Source organism: Myxocyprinus asiaticus, chromosome 47 (assembly GCF_019703515.2).
Source record: "Myxocyprinus asiaticus isolate MX2 ecotype Aquarium Trade chromosome 47, UBuf_Myxa_2, whole genome shotgun sequence".
Lineage (NCBI taxonomy): Eukaryota > Metazoa > Chordata > Actinopteri > Cypriniformes > Catostomidae > Myxocyprinus > Myxocyprinus asiaticus.
Genome location: NC_059390.1, coordinates 7,325,244 through 7,351,861, shown reverse-complemented (window position 1 = coordinate 7,351,861; position 26,618 = coordinate 7,325,244). Strand labels below are relative to the sequence as shown.

Genomic DNA, 26,618 nt, shown 5'->3' with positions numbered 1-26,618 from the left:
TTTCTACTGACCGATGTTAATATTGGAGTTGTTTCTGTGCGTGCGTGTGCGCGTGACGCATGGAACTTGTTGTCCTTTAAGCTCCGCCTCCTAGACGCTCTCAGTCCCAGCTGTCGGCTGAATTGACCGTTTAACTCTTTGTACTGGAGATATTTATTTCTCTAAATCAGTGAAGTAAACATGGTCTGTTTCATACAGAAAATGCTCTGTCCTTTGTTATATTTCTGTGTTGTGTGCGTGTTTGTGTTTTAAATTTTTTCTTTTAGAAATATGGAGGTGTTTATTATTTTCAGATGGAAGTCCTTGAATCGCATTCAATGCTTCTTTTATTTTAAAAACACAAGGCACATTTTCTTGACACTTGGAAAGCAAAAAATATACAATTAATACCAGAATACATTTTTTAATCAATTCCTTAATGAAAATAATAATAAGCATAAGCTATAACAAAGCTTTTCTTTCCAATATTGAAATGGAATTTCGTCTATTACTGGAAAATAATACAAATACACAATTCTTATACAAAAAGGCACAGCCGGTAGTACATTTGAAGCACAGTGCATACAAAATGCAATAAAACAATACAAAACAATACCAGACAAACAAACAAATAGAAACCCGGTTCACAGCCTCAAATATATATAAAAAAAAAACTTAAATGAATGTTACGAGTTCAATACAAGTTAAAGGGATAGTTCACCCAAAAATGAAAATTCTCTCATCATTTACTCACCCTCATGCCATCGCAGATGTGTATGACTTTTTGTCTTCCGCAGAACACAAATTAAGATTTTTAGAAGAATATTAATTAATTTAATTAATTAATTTTCTTTATTTATCACACATTATACATTTTGCACATATATGGTGAAATTCTTCTTTTTCACATATCCCAGCTAGGCTGGGGTCAGAGTGCAGGGTCAGCTATGATACAGCGCCCCTGGAGCAGATAGGGTCAAGGGCCTTGCTCAAGGGCCCAACAGTGGCATCTTGGCAGTGCTGGGGCTTGAACCCCCGACCTTCTGATCAGTAACCCAGAGCCTTAACCGCTGAGCTACCACTGCCCCCCATATTTCAGCTCTTTAGGTCCTCACAATGCAAGTGAATGGGTGCCAAAAATGTTAAGCTCCAAAATCCACAAAGGAAGCATAAAAGTAATCCATATGACTCCAGTGGTTAAATCCATGTGTTCAGACATGATATGACAGTTGTGGGTGAGAAACAGATCAATATTTAAGACAGTTTTTACCTCCCTGGCCAACAGGGCGCAATATGTATGAAGAATGATGAATCACCAAAAACAGAAGAAGAATGTGAAAGTTAAAGTGGAGATCGACTGAGCAGGGAGGAGAATTTATAGTAAAAAATGACTTAAATATCTATCTGTTTCTCACCCACAACTGTCATATCGTGTCTGAACACATGGATTTAACCACCAGAATCGCCTGGAGTACTTTTATGTTGCCCTTATATGGATTTTGGAGCTTCAATATTTTGGCACCCATTCACTTGCATTTTATGAACCTACAGAGCTGAGAAATTCTTCTAAAAAAAATCTTTATTTGTGTTCTGCAGAACAAAGAAAGTCACACACATCTGGTATGGCATGAGGGTGAGTATTAAAGATTTTAAATGTTTGGGTGAACTAACCCTTTAAGGTCTATCGACAGCATTAATATCCATTACCACAGAAAATAATTTCAACTCGTCCCTCAGTTTTTTTATTAAGCAAGAATTGTGGTTACACTAAGACATTTAAAATTGAAGTACACTGGGCAGGACAAAGTTTAAAGAGCAAAATTTCTCTCCTCATTTACTCACTCTCCTGCCATCCCAGATGTGTATGACTTTCTTCTGCAAAACACAAACACATTTTAGGAAGAATATCTCAGTTATGCAAGTATATACAATACAAGTCAATGGGGTCCAAAACTTTGAAACTAAAAAAAAAAAAAAACATATAAAGGCAGCATTAAAAATAATCCAGGTCTTCATGAGTGATCTGATAGATGTTTAAGAGAAACAGCTCAATTGTCCTTTTTTTTCCTATTAATTCTCCTCCCTAAAGAAACAAAAGAAAAATAACTTAGGAGGGAAGAGTGCTTAGAAGGGCTGTTTGAATGTGGAGATTTATAGTATAAAAAAGGACATATTGATCTGTTTCTCACCCACACTTATATTGCTTCTTGACAACTTGAGTCATTTATCCTGCCTTTGTGCTTTTTGGAGCTTCAAAGTTTTGGCCACCATTTGCTTGCTTTGTAAGAACCTACAGAGCTGAGATAATCTAAAAAATCTTAATTTGTGTTCAGCAGAAGAAAGAAATTCATACACATCTGGGATGGCACGAGGGTGAGTAAATGATGAGAGAATTTTCATTTTTGGGAGAACTATCCCAACTATCCTTTATACGTTAAACTACAGTGATTAGAATTGCTTGCTGACCTTGTCGGTGTAAAGTTATAGCCTATCCAGTCTTTCAACTTCGTTGTCATGATGATGTAATGCCATCAGAGCCAGTAACGTGTACGATACGTGCAAGGATATGATTGCAAACTCCACCTACAGAATACGTTGGTGACGGATAATTAGAAGATCATGCACCTAGAAAAGTAGTCCCACTTAAACAACTTTTACATCTCAACAGTAAACAGGGTTTTACTGTATAATTCATTTAAGTGCTTTAACAAAAATATGAATTTTTGCACATTTTTGCATTTAAACCCTCCGGAATGCAGGCCCTTTTTACTTCCATTGTAAGTAAATTACTGTAACCGTATTTTTTTATTTTATTGATTTATTTTGAGGGACGTGTCAAAAATAATTTATGTTGTAATAAACATTGTGCCAGAAATGCTGTCGATAAAGCTTAACTTGTACTGAACCCAGAACATTACTATTTAAAAATGCTAATGAGATTCCTATAACATTGTTTAAACTTCTCTTTGGAATATTAACTCCAGGTGTTACTGTACTGGTCAAAAATAAGGAGAACATTCCAGTTGGAGCACCTTATTTGTTGTTAATGGAGAACCGTTGGGAACACATCAGAAGTTTTGCTTGAAGAATTATTGGGCCGTTTTGTGAGGTTATGGAGAGAGTTCTGTGTTGAAAGTACGAGCACTGCATTTTGAATGTGTTTTTACATTGATCACAATCCAGAAAGGTCCTGCATTGCAGTTCGTTTCTATCTGCCAATGTCGTTAAAGAGACATTAAAAGTAACTTGCCAAAAAGGCAAGTCTCAGACGTGTTTTCCAATAAAATGAGACTACAGATTCTAAGACTGCTTTTCCAGTGACTCACCATGTCCTCAGAAGGACACTTCGTGTTCTTTGGCCTTATGTCATAATAATTCCCTATTAAAAAGCTTTAGAGAGGAACTTGGTGAGCTGTTTGGATTGCAGCCAGAGTTAAAAATTGTTTTTTTTTAAATCACACAGTTTGCTGGTCCGTTTCAATATTTTACAGTACATACCTTATTCACGCTAGCGCCATCTTGGATTTTTAATGGGAATGACAACGAGGCTGTGAGGGATAGACTTCCAGTCTCTTCAATGGGCTGTACTGCACTTTAAAGTGTTTTTGGATCATTCCGCGGACAAAACATTAATAAAATATCTGTATGAGAACATTCAGTATACAAAGAACTCATAAGCTGTGGAAAATCAGATGCGATATAGGAGCTTTATACAGCTTTACACCGTTCCATTGAAGAGATGGTAAGTCTATCCCTTACAGCCTTGTTGTCATTCCCATTAAAAAACAAAGATGGCGCTAGCGTGAATAAGGTTAATAAAGAATCTTACATTCAAGGGCGCAATAGGCGTAGGTGGCCACAAGGGGGCGAAGTGAGTAGAGTCGGGCTCAAAATGACTTGAAGGTCCATAATTCCTTAGTGTAAAAGTATAGGTATAACTGAGGAAATACAGGACGAACTGTCCATTAATCAGGATTTCTGGGAGCTGGAGGACAGGAGAAGAGAAGAGGACGATGAAGATGAGTCCAGGTTGGGGAGAGGCATCGGAAGCGGTCCGTTCAGCAGGGTGGGGAACTGTGAAGAGCAGAAAGTAAACAAACTACTGAGGTAATGCTGCCACGACAGTCTTCAAACACTGATATCAGGTAACTGCAGAGCTAATGTTTTATAAAGTAAATAAACATGCTAATTAATTTATGAGGGAGCAGGGCCGTAGCTAGTGGGGTGAAAGGTGGAAAATATTCAAAGGGCCCAAAGGTCCAGGGGGGCCCACAACAAATTTGAAACTGTATTATTTTAATAAGTAAGGGGCCCAGAGCAATATATAGTAAGGAGGCCCAGAATTCCTCACCACGGCCCTGTGAGGGAGTATAGGCAACTGTAGTGCTAAATGGAAGGTCATATCAGGCAAACAGATGTCATTTGTCCTGATCACAATTACAATAGATTTAATCTGACCTAGTGCACTCATGAAGAAATGTCTGAGGCATATTTTACCTTTTTTTTTTTTTTTTTTTGTGCTTAAAGCAAAATTCGACAATTTTTAAGGACCATTCAAGGAATATTCTGAGTTCAATACAAGTTGAGCTCAATCAACAGCATTTGTAGCATAATGCTGAATACCACAAAAAATTTATTTTGATGCGTCCCTCCTTTTATTTAAAAAAAAAAAAAAGAAGAAGCAAAAATCGAGGTTACAGTGAGGCACTTAGAATGGGGACAATTTTTGAAGGGTTTAAAGGCAGAAATGTGAAGCCTATAATTTTATAAAAGCATGTACATTAATTATTCTGTTAAAACTTGTGTATTATTTGAGCTGTAAATTGTTTAAATCAGTGTTTATATGGTCATCATGGCAAAGATGTAAAATTGGATATAACTGCACACAGAAAGAAGTGATTTTATCACACTAATATCATGTTACCACGCATGTTGTTTACGTCTTGTGGCTATACTTTTGAAACAGCGAGTATTTTAATGTTTACAGATTTGCCCCATTCACTTTCATTGTAAGTGCCCCATTGTAACCCAGATTTGTGCTTTTTTTATTTTTATTTAAAGAAAATGATGGGTTCAAGTCTAAACTAATTTGTGGAAATCAACATTATGCCACAAATTCTGTCAATTGAACTTTACTTGTACTGAACTCGGAATATTCTTTTAAGTGTTTTTTTTTTTTTTTTTTTTTCATCGTGACATTATTAATATTATGACAGCTGAACACATTTCCCTTCCAAATTTTCATTACTGTAGTGCAAAGAAAATAAATAAATAATAATAACAAAAAAATCTTATTACAGTAATGAAAATCATCCTTTCTGATTTTCTTAAATCAGCATAACAAATTCAGTACAACAAATCCATGCCACTTGTAACTGTAAACGTAGCAACTTTACCATTTAAATAGCCTAATATATATAAAAAAATATTACATTACAGTAATCAAAATTTCCTTAATTGCCTTGATGATAATGGCAAAAACCTTAATTGGTCCTAAAATAGGCTTCATTTTCTTGAAGCACAATATAATTGCTTAACTCTTTTAATTATTATTATTATTATTTTGCCGTGAAATATGACCCGGACATTACACTTACGCCTTAGTTAAATCTGCCCACACAAGTCTCTCTCTTTGTGCTTCAGCATACGTTCACACAAAACAAACACGCTCGTAGTCACCACTAAGTCATCATGGTAATGCTTGGAGAGGAACTTCCTGTTACGTGAGAGCTGACTACACTGAGTCTTTTTCAGTTATCACCCCCTCCCTTTTTTAACAGGAAGCTGCCCCCCCCACCTATATCCAAAGCAGAGGGGAAACATCTGTAGCTTATTTCCAAACCCTAACACACACTCATACACCAGTAAATCCATTACCTGGAGCGGCCAAAAAACTTGATACAGATGAATTACAAAAATAACCATGCATGATCCTTGCATTTTTTTTTTTTCCAGAGCCTGTATAGAAATCAGCAATAACTGCGGGATCGACAACCATGTGACCAACCAGAAAACTCCCACTATGGTCGCCCAGGGAGGAAGTGAAAGTGAGGGAGTTAGTGTATGACTGTGTGTGTGTGTGTATATACAGCAGCACAGTAAATGTGCACATCACAAACTGTCACTGTTCAAGTGAAGGCAGAGCCAAGCAGTCGCCGTGGTTACCTTAATCGTTTCCTGCAGGGGAACGATGTTTACAGTAAAGACTGGACCCTCCCCTCAAAAAGCAAGATGAGCATAAATATATATTTTGCTCTCTGTCTTTTACTCAGTCACACACACACACACACACACACCTCGCTACACACTCTTCCCCTGGGCCAGAACAGGAAGTATCCACAGGATTTCCCCTCTCGCTCACATAAAGACTGAAACACAACACCAAACACAAACACGCTCACTGAGAAAAGACAAGCTATCACTTACTTTTGCAAGCACACTTATGTATGTCAACGCTAAAATGAAAAACATATTTAAAGTGACATAAACAGTCTTTGTTCCTTTGCTGGCCATGATAGGAAACAAAGATAAACAGATGGAATCTACAGACTTTTTGCATTTTCTATACTAATATTAGGGTAAAATCTGCAGATTTATATGGAATGGATGTAAACAGTCAAATATGATACATTGAGTACTACACTCTTATTGATAATCTCCACCCAAAGCCTATTGGCCTTTTGATGCATATTGCAGACAAAATTGGAACATTCTGTCGACTGGCTGGCTTAACACAGCTTCAGAGAAAAAGGGTACATCAGTTTTATATCAGTCTGCTGGGAAACAAAGTCGTGAACTGAGTTGACATAACCACTGTTGAAGATGAAATAATTAGTGGATTTGACTAAGTTTCTACATAAAATCTTTAAAAGATATTTGGAATTTTGTTTGAGGCAGTTAGAAGAAAGTAAACTAGATATCTACATGCCGATCTGTATATTCTGCTTTGTCTTAGTTAAATCTGAGAAAGTCTGAACTTATTTTCTGTCGTGTAGTGTACTGTTTTTCCATGTGTTTTCTGTACAATTGTTAAGAGAGACTTCTGTACTATTATTTAAATAGTTTTTCCCCCCATGCTGATCTGTTATTGATGTATATCCCCTATAAACCCACCCCTCAACGGCACCCAAGAACAAAATGAACCGTGACTGATCGCTTTACATGTCAGTCACATGGTCTCTTCCTATCTAAGTGGGCAGTTCTTGGCCAGAATAAGCTGCTATGTGGACCAGTCTTTTAACTGTTTAGTCAAAGGTCTGGCTATGCGAGACAAAATGTGTGAAACTTTGTAAATGTCTGGCATTCTGCACAGAAAACCGCCTAACAGCACAAAACATTTCCCCACCTTCAAACACACACGCTGCCTAACATATTAACTGTGTATCTTCTCTTAACTTCCAGATTCCTTTTTTTTATTGTACAGGTGCATCTCAATAAATTAGAATGTCGTGGAAAAGTTCATTTATTTCAGTAATTCAACTCAAATTGTGAAACTCGTGTATTAAATAAATTCAATACACACAGACTGAGGTAGTTTAAGTCTTTGGTTCTTTTAATTGTGATGATTTTGGCTCACATTTAACAAAAACCCACCAATTCACTATCTCAAAAAATTAGAATACATCATAAGACCAATAAAAAAAACATTTTTAGTGAATTGTTGGGCTTCTGGAAAGTATGTTCATTTACTGTATATGTACTCAATACTTGGTAGGGGCTCCTTTTGCTTTAATTACTGGATCAATTCGGCGTGGTATGGAGGTGATCAGTTTGTGGCACTGCTGAGATGGTATGGAAGCCCAGGTTTCTTTGACAGTGGCCTTCAGCTCATCTGCATTTTTTGGTCTCTTGTTTCTCATTTTCCTCTTGACAATACCCCATAGATTCTGTATGGGGTTCAGGTCTGGTGAGTTTGCTGGCCAGTCAAGCACACCAACACCATGGTCATTTAACCAACTTTTGGTGCTTTTGGCAGTGTGGGCAGGTGCCAAATCCTGCTGGAAAATGAAATCAGCATCTTTAAAAAGCTGGTCAGCAGAAGGAAGCATGAAGTGCTCCAAAATTTCTTGGTAAACGGGTGCAGTGACTTTGGTTTTCAAAAAACACAATGGACCAACACCAGCAGATGACATTACACACCAAATCATCACAAACTGTAGAAACTTAACACTGGACTTCAAGCAACTTGGGCTATGAGCTTCTCCACCCTTCCTCCAGACTCTAGGACCTTGGTTTCTAAATGAAATACAAAACTTGCTCTCATCTGAAAAGAGGACTTTGGACCACTGGGCAACAGTCCAGTTCTTCTTCTCCTTAGCCCAGGTAAGACGCCTCTGACGTTGTCTGTGGTTCAGGAGTGGCTTAACAAGAGGAATACGACAACTGTAGCCAAATTCCTTGACATGTCTGTGTGTGGTGGCTCTTGATGCCTTGACCCCAGCCTCAGTCCATTCCTTGTGAAGTTCACCCAAATTCTTGGATCGATTTTGCTTGACAATCATAAGGCTGCAGTTCTCTTGGTTGGTTGTGCATCTTTTTCTTCCACACTTTTTCCTTCCACTCAACTTTCTGTTAACATGCTTGGATACTGCACTCTGTGAACAGCCAGCTTCTTTGGCAATGAATGTTTGTGGCTTACCCTCCTTGTGAAGGGTGTCAATGATTGTCTTCTGGACAACTGTCAGATCAGCAGTCTTCCCCATGATTGTGTAGCCTAGTGAACCAAACTGAGAGACCATTTTGAAGGCTCAGGAAACCTTTGCAGGTGCTTTGAGTTGATTAGCTGATTGGCATGTCACCATATTCGAATTTTTTGAGATAGTGAATTGGTGGGTTTTTGTTAAATGTGAGCAAAAATCACCACTTTTAAAAGAACCAAAGACTTAAACTACTTCAGTCTGTGTGCATTGAATTTATTTAATACACGAGTTTCACAATTTGAGTTGAATTACTGAAATAAATGAACTTTTCCACGACATTCTAATTTATTGAGATGCACCTGTAGCTGTTAAACCTAAAGTTTTTGCGTATTTGGGAGTGTTTTGTGCGTACCTGAAAGAGTGAACCGTGTCCCTGTAGTCTCGCCGGACTGAGAGGGGCTACGGGGCTCAGGCTGCTCCAAAAATGAATGGAGGACAAGAGAGGACTGGGTGTCAACAGCAGACCAGAGGGAGTCTGGAGAGAGACAGGGGCAGAACATAAGATGTTTTTTTGTATTAATCATGGAGGACATGGATCATGAAATCTCAATGTCTTTTTGAAATTTGAAAAGACGAATATGAGTTTCTGCATGTTTGGGCACGTCTGAGTCTGTTTTTGCTTTGGTTAGCTGGCAATAGCTTGTAAAGCATGTCATGCAGAAATAAAGTCTGAGAAGCCCTTTAAAAAATTATTTAAAAAACAATGTTTTGAGTAGCAAATTCTTTTCACCCTAACAGGACAAATCTGGACTGCAAACTTGAAGGGTATGTAGTGCAAAGGAATTGCCTGTAAGTGGTAGCATATCTGACTCCAACTCAAAGTTGATATTTTATAAATATCTGTGCTAGCAGATGGAGCATTTTGCTCAAGGCCCAAAACGCACATAAAAGTAGTCCATAGAACTTATGCACTATATTCCAAGTCATTTGAGGGCATATAGCTTTGTGTGAGGAACACACAAAAATTTGAGTCATAAAGTCTGATTTACATTTTGGCACATTCAAGTCTAGAACACGAAGACATCAAACGTCATTGGTTCTTGCATTAGGTTTGAATTTGCGTAAGAGTGAATGAGATTTGCAGAGGAGAGGTTTTACTGTTCAATGTATTTAACCCTTAGGACATTTTTGTATTTTTCGTTTTGGCTGTGTTAATGCCAACGGCATTAATTTAGCTAAAGGTGTGTATTTTTGGGGGAATTTTGATATTTCAACCTCAGTTCCTAAAATACATCTATAATACACTGTGTACACAAAATAGTTACACTCAGGACCTTCGGGACAAAAATGTCCCCATTGAAACCGCAATATTTTATCCCAGTGCCATTAAAGCATAAAATCATGAATTCTATGATATTATGCTTTCATTCTGGAACACTGGCGTCAAAATTAATTTTTAATATTTTCCACCAGATGGCGCCATTTTTCTCATGTTTAGCCTATGGAGCAAATACATGCTTTTTTCCTATTTTCTGTTTGCTGTATTATATAGCACTGTAGGCCAATTTAATAAACGGTGCAGCTAAAATTGTGTTGGTATGGATGCCAGAGTGTGTATTGTATGTGTGTATTGAGCAGTGTGTGTGTGTGTAAAAAAACAACAGTGGCATTATATACACAAATATTTGGTAGTTATGATCAGGACTGATGTTGATGTAAATTAGATCATTGAAAGTGGAAAATAATATTAATGTACAATATTATTATGGCAGTTTTTTGACGTGGACATTTTGTCCACGAAGGACCTCTGAGTAACTTTTTTATTGACGCACAAGTGTTAAAAGAGCTGTGTAAACATTCTGTCACACTTCTGTTTTTGTGTTTTACTGAAGAAAGAAGGTCATACAGTTAGGAATGACATCAGAGTGAGTAAATGACAGAATTTTCATTTTTGGGTGAACTAGCCCTGAAAGAGAGAAGTCTATATGAGTGTGTTGCTTCTCATGGGTCATGGACTGTGGATCACTAGGTTACAGGGCAGCATATGAAATCAATTTACCTCTCGTGCTGTTTTTCTGTCCTGTGTCACTATGCTGTAGTGTGCAAGATTATAGACATAAGGCTTTTCTTACAAGTCTCTCTTCTCTCTCTTATGCCCTGCTGTCTGTCTTTTCCTTCTCCCTGTCTCACACTCTACCACTTTTTAAAAAACTGTCTGCCTGCCATACATTTCTCCTTACATGCCCAGCAAAGACTGATACGCTTAGTTTTGCTGTAATACCAGTACAGGTGTGTTTCTTGTGTATTTGTTTCCCGTTACAGGTTTTAAGCAGTGCTGGAGAGGGTGTTTTTGTGTTAAACTGTAGCTCTATTCCTAAACCTAGTGAGCTACCTATATAGGCAGTTGCCTTCTAAGGCAGCATCCTAACTGATATTAAACCTTGTAAGTAACTTATTTGAAACACTCTACATAAGCAGCAACTCTGCACCACAAAAAAATAGTACTCTGCATGTAAAGCACACAGGAGTTTTGACAGAGTTTAACGATAACATGTTGCTAAGCTAAAAATGCAAAACTCTAATGAATTCTTAAAATACATAGCACAAATAATACACATTATATTAAATATATATATATATATATATATATATATATATATATATATATATATATATATATATATAAAATTAAATTGAATGAAGTATACTTAGAATGTTACAGTATAAGATTATATCAACTCATCCGGCATCTTAAATGATTTTTTCAGTGAGCTAGTCACAATGCATTCTACATGAAGGACACATATGAAGCTGCCTTTAGATTTGGCCAAAATAAGATATCTTAGACCTTTTGGAACAACCTTTGTGCCAGGAGTGTGCCTATGATGCCTTAAAGGGATAGTTCACCCAAAAAGGAAAAATCTCTCATTATGTACTCACCCTCATGCTATTACAGATGTGTATGACTTTCTTACTTCTGCAGAACAGAAATTATGATTTTTAGAACAATATCTCAGCTCTGTAGGTTCATACAATGCAGGTGAATGGGTGCCAAAATTTTGACGCTCCAAAAAACACATAAAGGCATCATAAAAGTAATCCATACGAAGTGATTTGATATGTGTGGGTGAGAAACAGATCACTATTTAAGTCCTTTTTTGCTTGAAATGCTTCTTCCTGCCCAGTAGGGGGCAGTATGCATGAATAATGTGAATCACCAAAAACACAAGAAGAATGTAAAAGTGATCCACACCTATCATATAGCTTCTGAAGATGAAGATTTAACCACTGGAGTTATGGATTACTTTTATGCTGACTTGTGTGATTTTTGGAGCTGTTGGCACCCATTCGCTTGCATTGTATGGACCAAAAGAGCTGAGAAATTCTTCTAAAAATCTTCATTTGAGTTCAGCAGATGAAACAAAGTCATGCACATCTAGGATGGCATAAGGGTGAGTAAATGATGATGTAATTAAAATTTTTGGGTGAACTATTCCTTTAAATCAAATTTCCTTTAAGCTAAATTAGGTCACTCGACAGCCTTTGTAGCACTTCCGGGCAGCTATTTTCTGTCTCTCTACTGGATACAAGCGGGACACACATACAGCTCCTATCTACTTGAATGGGGTTAGAATGAAATCTCTAAAACTTTTGGTCAAGATTACAAACAAATAACACATTTCAAGTCAGCCATAAATACTGACAATGGTATCACAATTTTTGCTTCTATAGCTCAAAGCAAGCTAAAAACGCTAATTTTCAGACCAGTCTAGCTAATGTGCATGCCTGTTCTTGATGAAAATGTACAGGTGATCCCTCTATAATATAGGTGATTGCCTATAAAAAAGGTGATTGGCTTTTTTAACTGTAGAGCCAAAAGTATACTTTGATTTTGACGTGAACGCTCAGCGTCTGTATAGGTGAACGCACACCTGTCAAATTATTCTTCATTTGACAGTGCACGTATACACAGGCGGTTGGCGCATGTGCTACGACTGTATGAGACGTGCGTATTCAGTGCTCAAGCACTCTGTTGATGACGACAATTGCGTCACGCATCTTGTAATGTTTGACTGAAGTATACTTTGGGTTTAAGGTGGGACTTCCACTTCTAGAGCTCCCATGTTTGGCATTATGATTTCTCTCATTCAGCTATACCAGTGACTCATCTAAGATTGTACAGTCCATACTTAAATGCTGGCTTGGTAGGCAGCTCACTTAAGTTTTCTAATGTATATGTGTTAGGCTGTGTGGCAGTACATGTTTGTACTAGTGATGTTGCATCATACCTGTGCAGTGAAGAAAGCTGGTGTAAGAGACCCTGAGGGCAGTGCTGGGCTGTTGAGGGCGATGGAGCCCAAGTCACTTCCTGAAAGCAGTATGGAAGGGGCGGAGATTTCCAGCCCTTTGGGTTTCCGGGCTTTGGGAGGAAGTCCATTGCTACTGGTCCTCCTCTCGTGGGGCATTGCCTGGTTCTGGGCTCGCTCCCTGTGGCCGGATGATAAGTTCAGAGGCTGAGCGCTCTGCTCTAATTCGTCTATGTGAGCCTCTTGGCTCCGCCCCGGTCGCAGCGTATAGGTGGGACTATAAGAGGGGGAGGGGCTACGAGAAGAGCAGGGGGAGGGTTTTGATGTGAAGAAGACCTCCGCAGAGGTGGGTGGCGGTGAGGAGGGTATCACCTTCTCTGACCGATTTGTGACAAACCGTATCACCGTTGGTCCCTCTTCCCCTCGCTCATCCCCTCGCTGTTTCTCAACTTTGATTGGACGCAGCAGCGGAGGTGGGCTTTGGAGGGAACTGACTGTGAAAGATGAGTATAGACCTGAGTGAAGATACTCGTTCCTACAGGCGGGGCTTCTAAGCGATGACAGCGACAGCTTCGGAGACTCCTCCCCCTCACCAGAATCAGACTCAACCTCCTGCAACATGACGCCCCCTGCGACATGACCCCCATCCCGACCGAGCTCGACTGCTTGAGGATCCATTTTCAAAATGTCAGGGAACGAGACGAATTTATAAACAAACTTCTGACCAATCACTTTCTTGATGATATTCTGCAAAAAAGAAAACATAAGGCGGATTTGGTTGATCAGGCACTTGGCAGGTACTACTATTATTAGTGATAAACCGATATGGGATTAAATGCTGTTATCGATATTTTAGAGAGCAGGGTTGCCAAAGGCGATAATAATAATAATACAATATAAAACTGATATACATACATATACACACACACACACACTGACAGCCAAAAGTTTGGAATAATGTACAGGTTTTGCTCTTATGGAAAGATATTGGTACTTTTATTCACCAAAATGGCATTCAGCTGATCACAATGTATAGTCAGGACATTAATAACATGAAAAATTACTATTACAATTAGAAATTTTCTTTTTCGGAACTTCCTAAACTACTTCAAAGAGTTCTCATCAAAAAATCCTCCATGTGCAGCAATGACAGCTTTGCAGATCCTTGGCATTCTAGCTGTCAGTTTGTCCAGATACTCAGGAGACATTTCACCCCACGCTTCCTGTAGCACTTGCCATAGATGTGGCTCTCTAGTCGGGCACTTCTCATGCACCTTACAGTCTAGCTGATCCCACAAATGCTCAATGTGGTTAAATGCATAACACTCTCTTCCAATTATCTGTTGTCCAATGTCTGTGTTTCTTTGCCCACTCAAAGTGTTTTTTTCTTTGCAATTCTTCCCATAAGGTCTGCACCCCTGAGTCTTCTCTTTACTGTTGTACATGAAACTGGTGTTGAGCGGGTAGAATTCAATGAAGCTGTCAGCTGAGGACATGTGAGGCCTCTATTTCTCTACTAGAGACTCTGATGTACTTATCCTCTTGTTTAGTTGTACATCTGGCCTTCCACATCTCTTTCTGTACTTGTTAGAGCCAGATGTCCTTTGTCTTTGAAGACTGTAGTGTACACCTTTGTATGAAATCTTCAGTTTTTTGGCAGTTTCAAGCATTGTATAGCCTTCATTCCTCAAAACAATGATTGACTGATGAGTTTCTAGAGAAAGCTGTTTCTTTTTTGCCATTTTTGACTTAATATTGACCTTAAGACATGCCAGTCTATTGCATACTGTGGCAACTCAAAAACAAACACAAAGACAATGTTAAGCTTCATTTAATGAACCAAATAGCTTTCAGCTGTGTTTGATATAATGGCAAGTGATTTTCTAGTACCAAATTAGTAATTTAGCATGATTACTCAAGGATAAGGTGTTGGAGTGATGGCTGCTGGAAATGGGGCCTGTCTAGGTTTGATCAAAAATGACTTTTTCAAATAGTGATAGTGCTGTTTTTTACATCAGTAATGTCCTGACTATACTTTGTGATCAGTTGAATGCCACTTTGGTGAATTAAAATATCAATTTCCTTGCAAAACAGCAAAGACTTTTGGCTGCCAGTGTATATATACAGTGGATATAAAAAGTCTACACACCCCTGTTAAAACAGCAGGTTTTTGTGATGTAAAAAAATTAAACAAAGATAAATCATATCAGAATTGTTGCACCTTTAATGTAAAAATGACAACCTGTGCAATGCCACTGAAAACCAAAGTGACACATTTCAGAAAAAACAAAAAACAAAAAACAGAATAACCTAACTGCATAATTGTGCACATCCCTGAACTAATACTTAGTTGAAGCACCCTTTGATTTTAATACACACAAAGAGCTTTATCTGTTTGGATAAGAGTCTATTAGCTTGGCACATCTTGACTTGGGAATATTTTCCCACTCTTCTTTGCAAAAACATTCCAGATCCGTCAAATTGCATACGGCCCTCTTCAGGTCCCCCCACAGATTTTCTATAGGCTTCAGGTCTGGGCTCTGGCTGGGCCATTCCAAATATTAATCTTTTTTTGCTGAAGCTATTCTTTGTGGCCCATGGCTCTTATAGCAGCATGCAACCAAGAAGATATCAGAAAAATTCTACAAGAACAGCTGAGATTTATTTGGAGTTAATCAGAGACACTTCAGGTGAAGACAGGTGTGTACTATTTCACATGAGCTTGACGATTGGTTGATTCTAAACAGCCACATACCCAATAATAAAAGGGTGTGCACACTTATGCAGTTAAGTTATTCTAAGTTTTTTATTTGTATTTTTCTCCCCCTGAAATGTGTCACTTTGGTTTTCATTGGCATTGCATAGGTTGTAATTTTTACATTAAAGGTGAAAAAGTCTGATATGATTTATCTTTGTTTAATGTTTTACATCACAAATACCTGCTGTTTTAACAGGGGTGTGTAGACTTTTTATATGCACTGTATATGTATATATATATATATATATATATATATATATATATATATATATATATATATATATATATACACACAAACTATATATATATATATATATATATATATATATATATTATACAATTTACATTTAACATAAAAAGTACATAAAACACACAAAATTGCTGAATTTAAAAACACTTATTTTACAAAAAATTATATTTGAAAACAGAAAATGTGCTAGATGGTGCTTGTGTAATGACAACTTTTGATAGGAGCAGTTCATGCCGCATCCATCTGCGCTGTTTTTTAATAGTTTTTCTAAGTAAACATACACTAGATGGGTATCTTTGACCATTGTGCTGCATCTTTGTTCAGGCCTTGACACTATTTAAATTTAAAAGAACTTGAATGTTTAAAATGTGTTTCTAGACACCTGCATTCTGTGTCTAGGTTTTTTTTATTTGGTCTGACGATATATCGGTCTGTCACTAGCAGTCATACAGTATGTGATATTTGAGGGCTAGTAACCTTGTCATAATAGTAGCGTAGTGCTCGGCTTAGTTTATCGTAGTTCATGTTGGTCTTGTTCTTGCGAAGTCCCCAGAGTTTGGCCACCTCTTCGGACTTGAGTAGCTTGAACTCGCCATCATTGGACGTCCAGCAAATCAGGTGCTTGTGACTTTGGTCCAGCAGCAACTGCAGCAGAAACTGCCACAGCGTGATTGCACTCTCCATATCTGTCGTACAAGAAAGATGAAAGAGCTGAAATTCTGTTTAATACCCTTTTCGTAACATAATCAGGCTAGCATTAGCTCTGTTCCAAAACCTAGAGAGCTGCCTTGCTGTTTACTAACTACATTTGCAGCTGCCTCCTAAGACAGCATCCTGCCTCAAATGCACCTCAGAAGTGACTAATTCAAATGCTCTATAGGCAGCAACTCAAATCACCACACAAACATAGACAAACAACTGTTTTCTTTGAAATAAGACTAATTTTTTACAACAAAGAACAAAGTAAATAGGGTTGAATTTAAAGTGGTCTGTATCATTTGGTCCGTTCATGTGATTTCTGTGGTGTAAGTTTTGTACCACTGCTCCAGAGCTTCGTCTGATTCAAATTAGCCAAGGTTACACTGTGTGAGCCGTATGCTGTGTGTTTATTGGGCGAGTAAAGGTAGCATGAGGACATCATCTAATGATCCTAACAAGGTTTAAGGATCTGTAGGAAGATCCTGTGGTACTACAAAACCAAATTTAGTTTGTGTGTGCATATGTGTGGACTGGAGCTTTGTTTCTGTTGATCTAATATTCAGACACATATCCTTCCAGGAAGAGCCATGTGTAATTTGTTCAATGCAATCTTCCAGCTCAGAATTCTTTCAAAAGTTCATCAAATGTTTTTGCAAAAGCTTAAAATAATAGTTCACCCAAAAATGAAAATTCTGTCATCATTTACTCACCCTGATGTTGTCCCATATGTTTATTTTTTTCATGGAACATGCCATACAAGACCATGTCTTTTTGAATTCTGTATGCGAACGTGGGATAGACGCAAGCTTCGGCAGAGGTGAAGATTTTTGGTGAATAATAACTTGAATATCAGGATGTTTCTCACACATAACTATCATATGGCTTCAGAAGACTTTTTGGAGCTTGACAGCTGTTGTCACCATAAACTGTCATTGTAAGAGCTGCACAAAGAGTCTTTCAAATATTCTCCTTTTGTCTTCCACAAAACAAAATAACAGCACACGGGTTTGGCACAACATGAGAGAGTAAATTATGACAGAATTTGAACTTTTGCGCAAACTATCCCTTTAACATTTGCCAGAGCAGCATCCGTGCAGGTTTCTAACAGGAAGTGGTTGCGGGAGAGGCAAGAGCACCAGTCCACTAAACACTACCACATTAAAGAACACCTCGTTTGTGCCCCTGATCCGGCCTTAAAATCTAGCATACGATGAGTATGAATCCATCCTTTTAATTCCCTTTTCTCTCTCAACTTTTCCTGTCTCTCCATGAGCAAAAACTTAATTCCTGGGTGCCCTCCCACAAACTCAGCAAGCACTTCCTGTCCTATTGTACATTAACGCACAGGCTCATAAACAACAAAGAGCTTTGAGCCAGAAGCCAAACGCTGACACAGGAACGGCTTCACCTCCTGTAAACAAGCACTGTACTGCAGCATTGGCCTTCTTACTGACCTCAGGTCAGCTTACATGCTGAGCCGACTCGTACTGAAAAGTGGTCCAGAGGTTTGCAGAGATAAGGTTTTTTATCTGGGATAGAGGTGTCCACTCAAAGGTAAGCAAATACACCCACACTTGGACAGAGATTACTACTTCTGCAAATATGGAGTTTGTCCATTTGTAGTGAGACCCTGTTTGTGAACATGAAGTAAAGAGACCAGGAAGAGATAAGGAGGTTTAAGGGGTTCAAAATAGTTCTCTCAGATGTCCCAAACCAACATAAATGATAACTTAAATGGTACGACTTGAAGCGTGGTGTGATTTCGCTTTATAAGCAATCAAACTTACGATTTGTGCTTGGCGGACCATAAAACTAGTAAAAAGAAACCCATAGACTTACACTGAAAAAGAGACCCAAGCAATATCTAGGGACAAGGTTATCATAGAGACTTGGAGGTGAGCTCTTTTGACATGGGCCAGTAAACAACCACCTTGTAATATCCTAGAAAGTGTATAACAAAACACTTAAAGTCCCTCAGAACACCTTCACTATCACATAGAACCCTTGCATCTGTTAGCAGGATTTGCATGGGCAAGTAAAAATCTAGTTTATAGTAACTTCTTTTATAACACACACAAACAGATCTAAATCTGAGCTGATCATTTACTTTTATTTTTATTTTTATAAAAAAGTACCTGCTGATCCAGAATAAAATGGCAATATAACATGAAGTCAAACACTTCCCTTGATACTGTCTGTTGCTAATACCGTGAAACTTCACCCAGTCATGATCATACCCTAATACTGACAAAAGTTGTCTTAACACACTTTACACACTGGCTAATAGCCCACCTTGAAGTTAAGCCTAGCAAGATTTGTGAATGAATCTCTGAACAGGGAACTGCATAAAACTGCATAAAAATGTTCTTTATACTCTCGCACTGAGATCAGACACAGACAGGAAACCACAATCTCACAAAACAGGATTTCCACAAAGGTATCTACTTACATTCCATTGTAGCGCTAAGAAACCTTAAACATAACCAATATGTGACCTGTATACCACTCCCCCACCCCAAATAAAACATTTCCATTTGTTTTCTCCAGCTCACAAACTCACACAGTTGTAGACAACAGAGTCGCCACTCCAATCAACCAGTATTTTCATTGTCTGCCATAGCAGTCAATATGGAAGTGGATCCATTGAGTGTAAGATAAGGATTGTCCAGCAAATAGGAAAAGTTCCTTCATGCATGGGATCTGGGATTGACTCCAACAGGAAGGAGCAGTGGTTCAAAGTTTAAAGCCCTAAAGTACAGGAAGACCCCAGTTTAAATCTACCTGTGTCTACTGTCGTCATGCCCTTGAGCCAAACACTTAACCTTCATTTACTCTTATGACCTTTTCTTTCCATCCCTGGTTAAAATTCAAAATGTTGCCAAGACATGGAATGTGAGTTTGTAGAAGAGAGATTGAGAGCAGGAAGACCTTGGTAGAAGACAGAAAGGACCTCAGGTTGAGGTCTGACAGCTTTCTAATATACATGAGGAAACCAAAATTCAAAGCTGTCAAATATTTGAGCACACTCCTTAGTTTTAACTAGCATTAAATCATGCCCTTTGGTAACTGTTAGTTAGTCAAACAGTTTGGGTTGGCTTTTACTGCAGCTTTCCTGCTGTCTGAGACACAACTCCCCTGAGAAGGAGCGCTGGATGGAGGGAAAGAACAAGGCAACTGTTGAAGATGGGGAAAAGACACAGGCTAACTCACTAGTGTGGATAGTTCTGACAGTTAACATGTTTTATTGGCCAAGAGGAACACCCTGATTGCAGACGGGCTTATTTTAATTAAATCATGTCATAATTCTGACAATGAAGCACAAGCTCACACTTTCACCAGTGAATGTCTTCACTACTATTTCGCTCATCAAACTGACAGCTATGGGTGACTGAAAGAATGACTGCCCAGGACTGTCAACTAAATCAGAATCAGAATCAGCTTTATTGCCAAGTATGCTTTCACATACAAGGAATTTGTCTTGGTGACAAAAACAGCAGCAAAAACAGCAGCAAGACATAGATAATAATACAAAATAAAAAATAAAACTAATTATACACATACATACAGACACAAACACACGGGTAGTGCACATCTAATAAAATCTGTTATGTACAGTGCAAATGTTTTTTTTTTTTTCAGAGGAATGAAATGGCAGAAGAGGTTGGATGTGTTGGATAAGTATAAAAAAGACTAAACTGTGTATTGCACATAGTTATTGCTCAGTGGGGCAGTTTTAACTGTTCATGAGATGGATAGCCTGAGGGAAAAAACTGTTCCTGTGCCTGACGGTTCTGGTGCTCAGAGCTCTGAAGCGTCGGCCAGAAAGCAACAGTTCAAAAAGGTAATGGGCAGGGTGAGTGGGGTCCAGAGTGATTTTTCCGGCCTTTTTCCTCACTCTGGAAGTGTATAGTTCTTGAAGGGGGGGGCAGGGGGCAACCAATAACCCGCTCAGCAGTCTGAACTGTCCTTTTGTAGTCTTCTGATGTCTGATTTCGTAGCTGAACCAAACCAGACAGTTATTGAAGTGCAGAGGACAGACTCAATGATTGCTGAGTAGAACTGTATCAGCAGCGCCTGTGACATGTTGAATTTCCTCAGCTGGCGAAGGAAGTACAACCTCTGCTGGGCCTTTTAAAAGAGCAGATGAGAAATGATTTCTGATGCCAAAGTCCAGTAGGAGAGGTGATGATCTACACTATCTGCTTTTAAAGGGCTCTTGATAATTTAAGTTTTTTTTAGTTGTTGTTTCTTTTTGGGTGAATCTCATGAAGAAATGTTTGGGTTATATTTAACCACAAAATCAAAAGACAAAAATTGAAAGAAAGTGAAGCCTATTTTCAGGACCATTCAACACACTCTCATGACGAAATCGTCAGGATTCATTTGACATTTCTAAATTTGGCTAATTCGTATGATATCATGCGACTGCACTCGTTTGAATTCCTACGACTATCACTACAGCCAATGACATCGCCGAACATCGTTTCCATCAAATATGCGACAATTACTTGCTTCTGTCACACACAACAGCTTTCTATCATGTTTACACACTCTAATGAATGTTTAAATTTAGATAAGGGGTTTGGGTAAGGTCATAATATTAATAAATATGTCCTTAACGTGCACGGAACTTGCGCTTACTTCCACATAAGACATCCAGGAATTTGTCGTACGAGTTTATGCGAACAACATCGTGCGAGACCATACGAAATGGCCAACTCGTAAATTATGTACGATTTTTAATGAGATCGCTCTCGGACCATTACAGGACATTACTTTTAAGATTACTTTTGCATTTTTACAATTATTTTCATGACAATTAAGCACATTTAGCCTCAAATTCACTCTGCTGCAACACATAAATAATTATTATTAATATACAATAATGAAAGTCCTATCCAGACAATTTTTTTATAGAAATCAGCATGAATTAAAGTCAGTACCTAGAACCCTAACCCCCTGAATATCTTCTTCTTTTTTTTTTTATTTGTTTTTAGGGTGAAAAAATGACTGACATTTTCTTGACAGTTTTTGTTCTGAGATTCATATATATATATATATATACACACACACATACTACTGGTCAAAAGTTTTGAAACACTTACTCATTCTTTATTATAATTTTTTTTTTTTCACATTTAGAATAATAGTAAATCATCAAAACTATGGAATAACATAAATGGAGCTATGGGAATTATGTTGTGACTAAACAAAATCCAAAATAAATCAAAACTGTGTTATATTTTAGCATCTTCAAAGTAGTCACCCTTTGCCTAGATTTTGCAGACATGTACTCTTGACATTTTCTCAACCAACTTCTTGAGGTATCACCCTGGGATGCTTTTTAAACAGTATTGAAGGAGTTTCCATCTATGTTGGGAACTTATTGCTTTTCTTTATTATTTGGTCCAAGTCATCCATTTCAAAAACTTTTTTTTATTTTTTATTACATTTTAGTTTTTATAATGAAATAAATTAATATGGTGGCACAATTATATTTTTGTCTACAAAACTAATTTCAAACATACGCCTTCAGATCAAAAGATTTTTGAGATCATGAGAAACATTTCAGTCAAGTGTTTCAAAACTTTTGACCGGTAGTGTGTATTTATATATATATATATATATATTGTGTGTGTGTGTGTGTGTGTGTGTGTGTGGAAACTCTGAGTGTAAGTGACACAAACAGCCAGATACACTCAGGCCAGACCTGTGGTGACAAAGGAGGATGTGCTCCGAAAACATTGTCAATACAGACTGCAGATATTTATCAGGAAGTACTGTGCAAACACATACTTTATATCTCAAAATATATACACATTTTTACCTCTATAGAAATTCGCACCTCCGCTCTACTCTACAGTACTGGTAAAACACTGTCCCTATGTTTTTTTTTTTTTTTTTAAATGTCAAACCCTGAAAGAAGTGATATTTATTTATTTATTTTTAGCGACATGTCAGCAACAAGGCTATCCACAGGGCGAGAACAGATTAAATATTAAAAAACATAACAATTGAAAGAAGTGAAATAAAACCATTTCCTGCTACAGCATCCTCTGAGCAGAGCATCTGCATTAAACGACTGTAAAACTGTCTATATCAGGACTTCCTCCAATTCTCCTTTGAAGGGCGTCTTCCTGAGAATGCCGATCCTGAACTGAAAGGTAGGAATTCCTGCTGTGGGGAGCAACATGGGAATGTGGGTACCACATGGCACAAATGGGAGGTTTCCTCTTCTTTTTTGTGCTGGTACCAACACCACCTCCCTCAGCAACCCCATTCTAAGACAGCTGGACTAAAAACTCCATTTAGGCACTTAAAGAGAACGGAACAACACTGAATCTTTCACCAGCAGAATGACCTCCGTCTCATGACACACAAATGAATAATAGACAGTGTGCACTAAAAAGACACACTATAGAGTCATCTCAAACATAGCAAAGCCTTGGCTCTGTTCTTACAGTGATGTCTGGCATGGATCACCTTCATGATCACAGACTTTGTGAAATGCAAATTGAGCTTAAAAATAGTTCAAAACATTTTAATATACAGCAAAAATAATGGATAACTGTTTAGTAAATTTTTAGAACCAAGCATAGTGTACGATTGGACAATATTGGAATTATCTGTTCAAAAATATTGCCCAAATCAGACCAGCCGTGATAATAATAATAAAAAAAAAATGTTACGGATAGCCGAAACTGATAAAGTCTCTCATATATTGTGCATCCCTAATAATAATGCAGCATAATGTAGATGATTATCCAGAAGTTTGTATAATTCTTTGATGAGGCTACAGGGCATCAGGAAATACTGCAGGGCATATTTTCAGATCCCCTTTAGCAGAGAGCTGCATCAAGCAATCGGCCTCTTATACAAGGATGCAGTCTCACCACCACATGCTTGGAATGAATCGAGGTAGATAGTTATGACTTCAGAGGACGAACAGATGCAAACTCCAACTGTAAGACATCGGATACTTCATATGCCACTGACTGAACCTTGGATTTAGGATGAACCCCACCGAACCTCACCGAAATGACCTGCAGTTTGAACTGCGATGGATCTCATTAAGCCTGGTTTCTCCCAAGGTTATTTGTCTCCATTAACCAACATCTTATGGAGTTTTGTGTTCCTTGCCACAGTCGCCTTTAGCTTGCTCACAGGGGTTCTAAATACAATTATTATTTATTTATTTTCTATACGCATTTTACAATCATATTTAATCAAACTACACAATGATCACTGTAAGACTTTATAGATATTACAGTTTCATTTTCTGTTAATGCATGATTTCCTGTAAAGCTGCTTTGAAATGATGTGTGTTGTGAAAGGTGCTCTACAAATAAAAATTACTTGACTAGATTGGAACTTATCTCCAAACAATGTCACAGGTAAACATCAAGAAACATGCATACCAGCAAATCTACCCAAAAAAATCTAACCATACAGGAAGTAGATAAGAGGAACATGAACTTCTGTGAAAGTGCCTGTGACCATGGCAGTGAAGGGCTTCACAGACAGCAGTGTTTGTGTGAAGGCATCTCTTGAGAAAACTGGCTGCAGGCCAGCTTCCAAGGTGCCTTGATGCCTTCCTACCTCTAGGTACTGTCAGTTGAGGCTGCATTTTTAAGGTTTCGGACACAACCAGTGTGTGTGTGCGTGCGTATGGGTGGGGAAAGACGAGGTTCTCTAAGGTGAGTAGTAAGGTATGCATACGGTGTGCTCCAGGTACAAAGTGAAGGCTCCCACCCTTCTAGACTCATGCAACTGACATGCATGGACAGTTTGGAAAGCAGAACCCGCAGCACAGTGTTTTGAATGTCCCCCTGGCACCTTTTAAATGCCAAACTTGCCACTGTGTGCACAAACCTCTCCACTGTAGTGCCAGCGGAAACTCGTAATGAGATTAGTTGGTGTGCGCAGACATTACTTCGCCATGACTAAATGTGCGCTCTTCCTGTGCTTAGACTGCAGCAGTGGAAAATTCAGGGAGCTCCGGCAAAGGAGACTCCTTCCACAACCACATCTCTCCTGAGAGAGCAACAGTGCTTGAAATTGCAGACGGATCCGGGAATGTCTGTGGACGTTCTGACCTGCAGAGTGGCTCCAAAAAGTATTTGGACAGTTTATCCATGCTTAAAACTATTTTATTATTGCAAAATAATAATATTATTGCAGCTCTGAGAAAGAAGCTAGCATCATTTGTTTGCAGATGCTACTTGGTTTGTAGCATCTGCATTTTGTTCTCTAATACAGTGACATTTGTACATTGTCCAAATAGCAGAGGTTGTACTTCCTTTGCCAGCTGAGGAAGTTCAACCTTCCACAGGAGCTGCTGACTCAGTTCTACTTAGCCATCATTGAGTCTGTCTTGACTCGTGTGTACATCTATAACTGTCTAGTTTGGTTCAGCCACCAAATCAGACGGAAGGAAACTACAACGGACAGTAAGGACTGCTGAGAGGATTATTGGTGCTCCCCTGCCCACCCTCCAAGACCTGTACGTCTCCAGAGTGAGGAAACGTGCAGGTAGAGTCACTCTGGACCCCACACACCCTGCCCACTCCCTCTTTGAACTGTTGCCCTCTGGCCGGTGCTACAGAGCACTCAGCGCCAGGACATCCAGGCACAAGAACATTTTTTACCCTCAGGCCATTTACCACATGAAAAATTAAACTGCCTTCAGGACTCCCCCATAGTGCAATAATGTAAATACATATCTCATGCACATATGTAAATGTACTCATATTTAACAAAATAACTGTACATACCCCTACCTTGCACATACCTTACCACTTGCCAGGGGCGGACTGGCCATCGGGAGAACCGGGACTTTTTCCGAAGGGCCGGCCGCCATAAGCTGAAATGGGCCGCCGCGTTCTGCAGAACGGGCCACAAAACGGCGCCGCGATATGCCGAAGGGGGCAGCGACACCCCGCCCCAAAATTCCTTGTGTATGTGAGAACACTTGATTCTGAAATACATTTTGGGGCCACTGTATATCACCCCAAATATCGATCTTCCCCAATCACAAGAAAAATCCAGATTCACGGGTAACACCATCTCTAAGACTGAACTGAAGTTTCTTTGTTTGCCCCAATGACTCATTTTCAAGATGCTGTGCTGCCAAATTCAATCCGGAAAAGCATGTCAATTAGTCTGCTGCTGTTTCCAGACAAACCAGAAACTCTACTAGTGCGTTTAAAGAGCCAGGAGCCAAATTTCAGCCTTGCTTGTCAAGCAGCCTTGCTTTCAATGTAAAATCACCAAATGTTTATGAATATATATATATGATAAAACAATATATATAATAAAACATCAGGAGCTCAACAGGTATCCAAACGTTCATCTACAGTGCGTGCGTAAATTGCGCATAAATAACTGGAACTTTAGTGTGTCTTGTGTCTTAATTACTGATAGAACAGACTCTTTCATTTCTGTACATTAAGTTATTGATGTTACCTGTAGAATTTAATCATTTTAAGACTTAAAAATAATTACTGAACATTTCAGACAGCTCGTTCCTTTGGATAGGTCCATTGTGATGACCGACTTTTTGGGATATCAAGTTTCACTCCTGTACTTTGGAAGCGTTCTTTTTTAAGGTTATTAACAACTACATCTGTATTTATAAACATGTATAAAACATTCAGATAGAATCGATAGGTTATTCACATACCTGTGCGTAATGGTCGGGCGTTTTTTGGTTCCTTTTTCACTTTTCTAAAAAGAATTCCGTACAATGTGCTGTTTTTCCATGCTGTCGGCCGTCTCGGCAGCTCTCAGTCGGACTGTAATGGGATCCCGACTGTTTTCTCTCTCTCTCTGTCTCTCTCTCTCTCTCTCTCTCTCTGAGCAGGAAGTTAGTGCAGGCAGACAGCGAGCCGGCTCACTTCCTCTCGCCGCGCGTTATTCCCCAGGCGCTCGGCCCGTCAGTGTAAACACGCTTTTCCTCCTCCAGCCACCATCCGCGGATGCGCGAC

At 38.7% G+C, this 26,618-nt stretch overlaps 1 protein-coding gene across 2 annotated transcripts; it reads right to left on the bottom strand.

The window, feature by feature from the left end:
- Positions 1 to 387: 387 nt before the first annotated feature.
- On the bottom strand, positions 388 to 26,618 carry LOC127436664 (ETS domain-containing protein Elk-3-like). 2 transcript variants are annotated; one of them, XM_051690951.1, is made up of 5 exons: positions 26,315 to 26,614; positions 16,411 to 16,619; positions 12,908 to 13,672; positions 9,031 to 9,153; positions 388 to 4,053 (listed from the first exon to the last, which is right to left on the bottom strand). In XM_051690951.1, the coding sequence occupies exons 2-5, from the start codon at positions 16,615 to 16,617 to the stop codon at positions 3,949 to 3,951; spliced, it is 1,200 nt and encodes a 399-aa protein (XP_051546911.1). In that variant the 5' UTR covers positions 16,618 to 16,619; positions 26,315 to 26,614; the 3' UTR covers positions 388 to 3,948. The 2 variants fall into 2 exon arrangements, with proteins under 2 accessions (XP_051546911.1, XP_051546912.1); XM_051690952.1 differs by lacking the exon at positions 9,031 to 9,153 and having other exon boundaries at positions 26,315 to 26,618.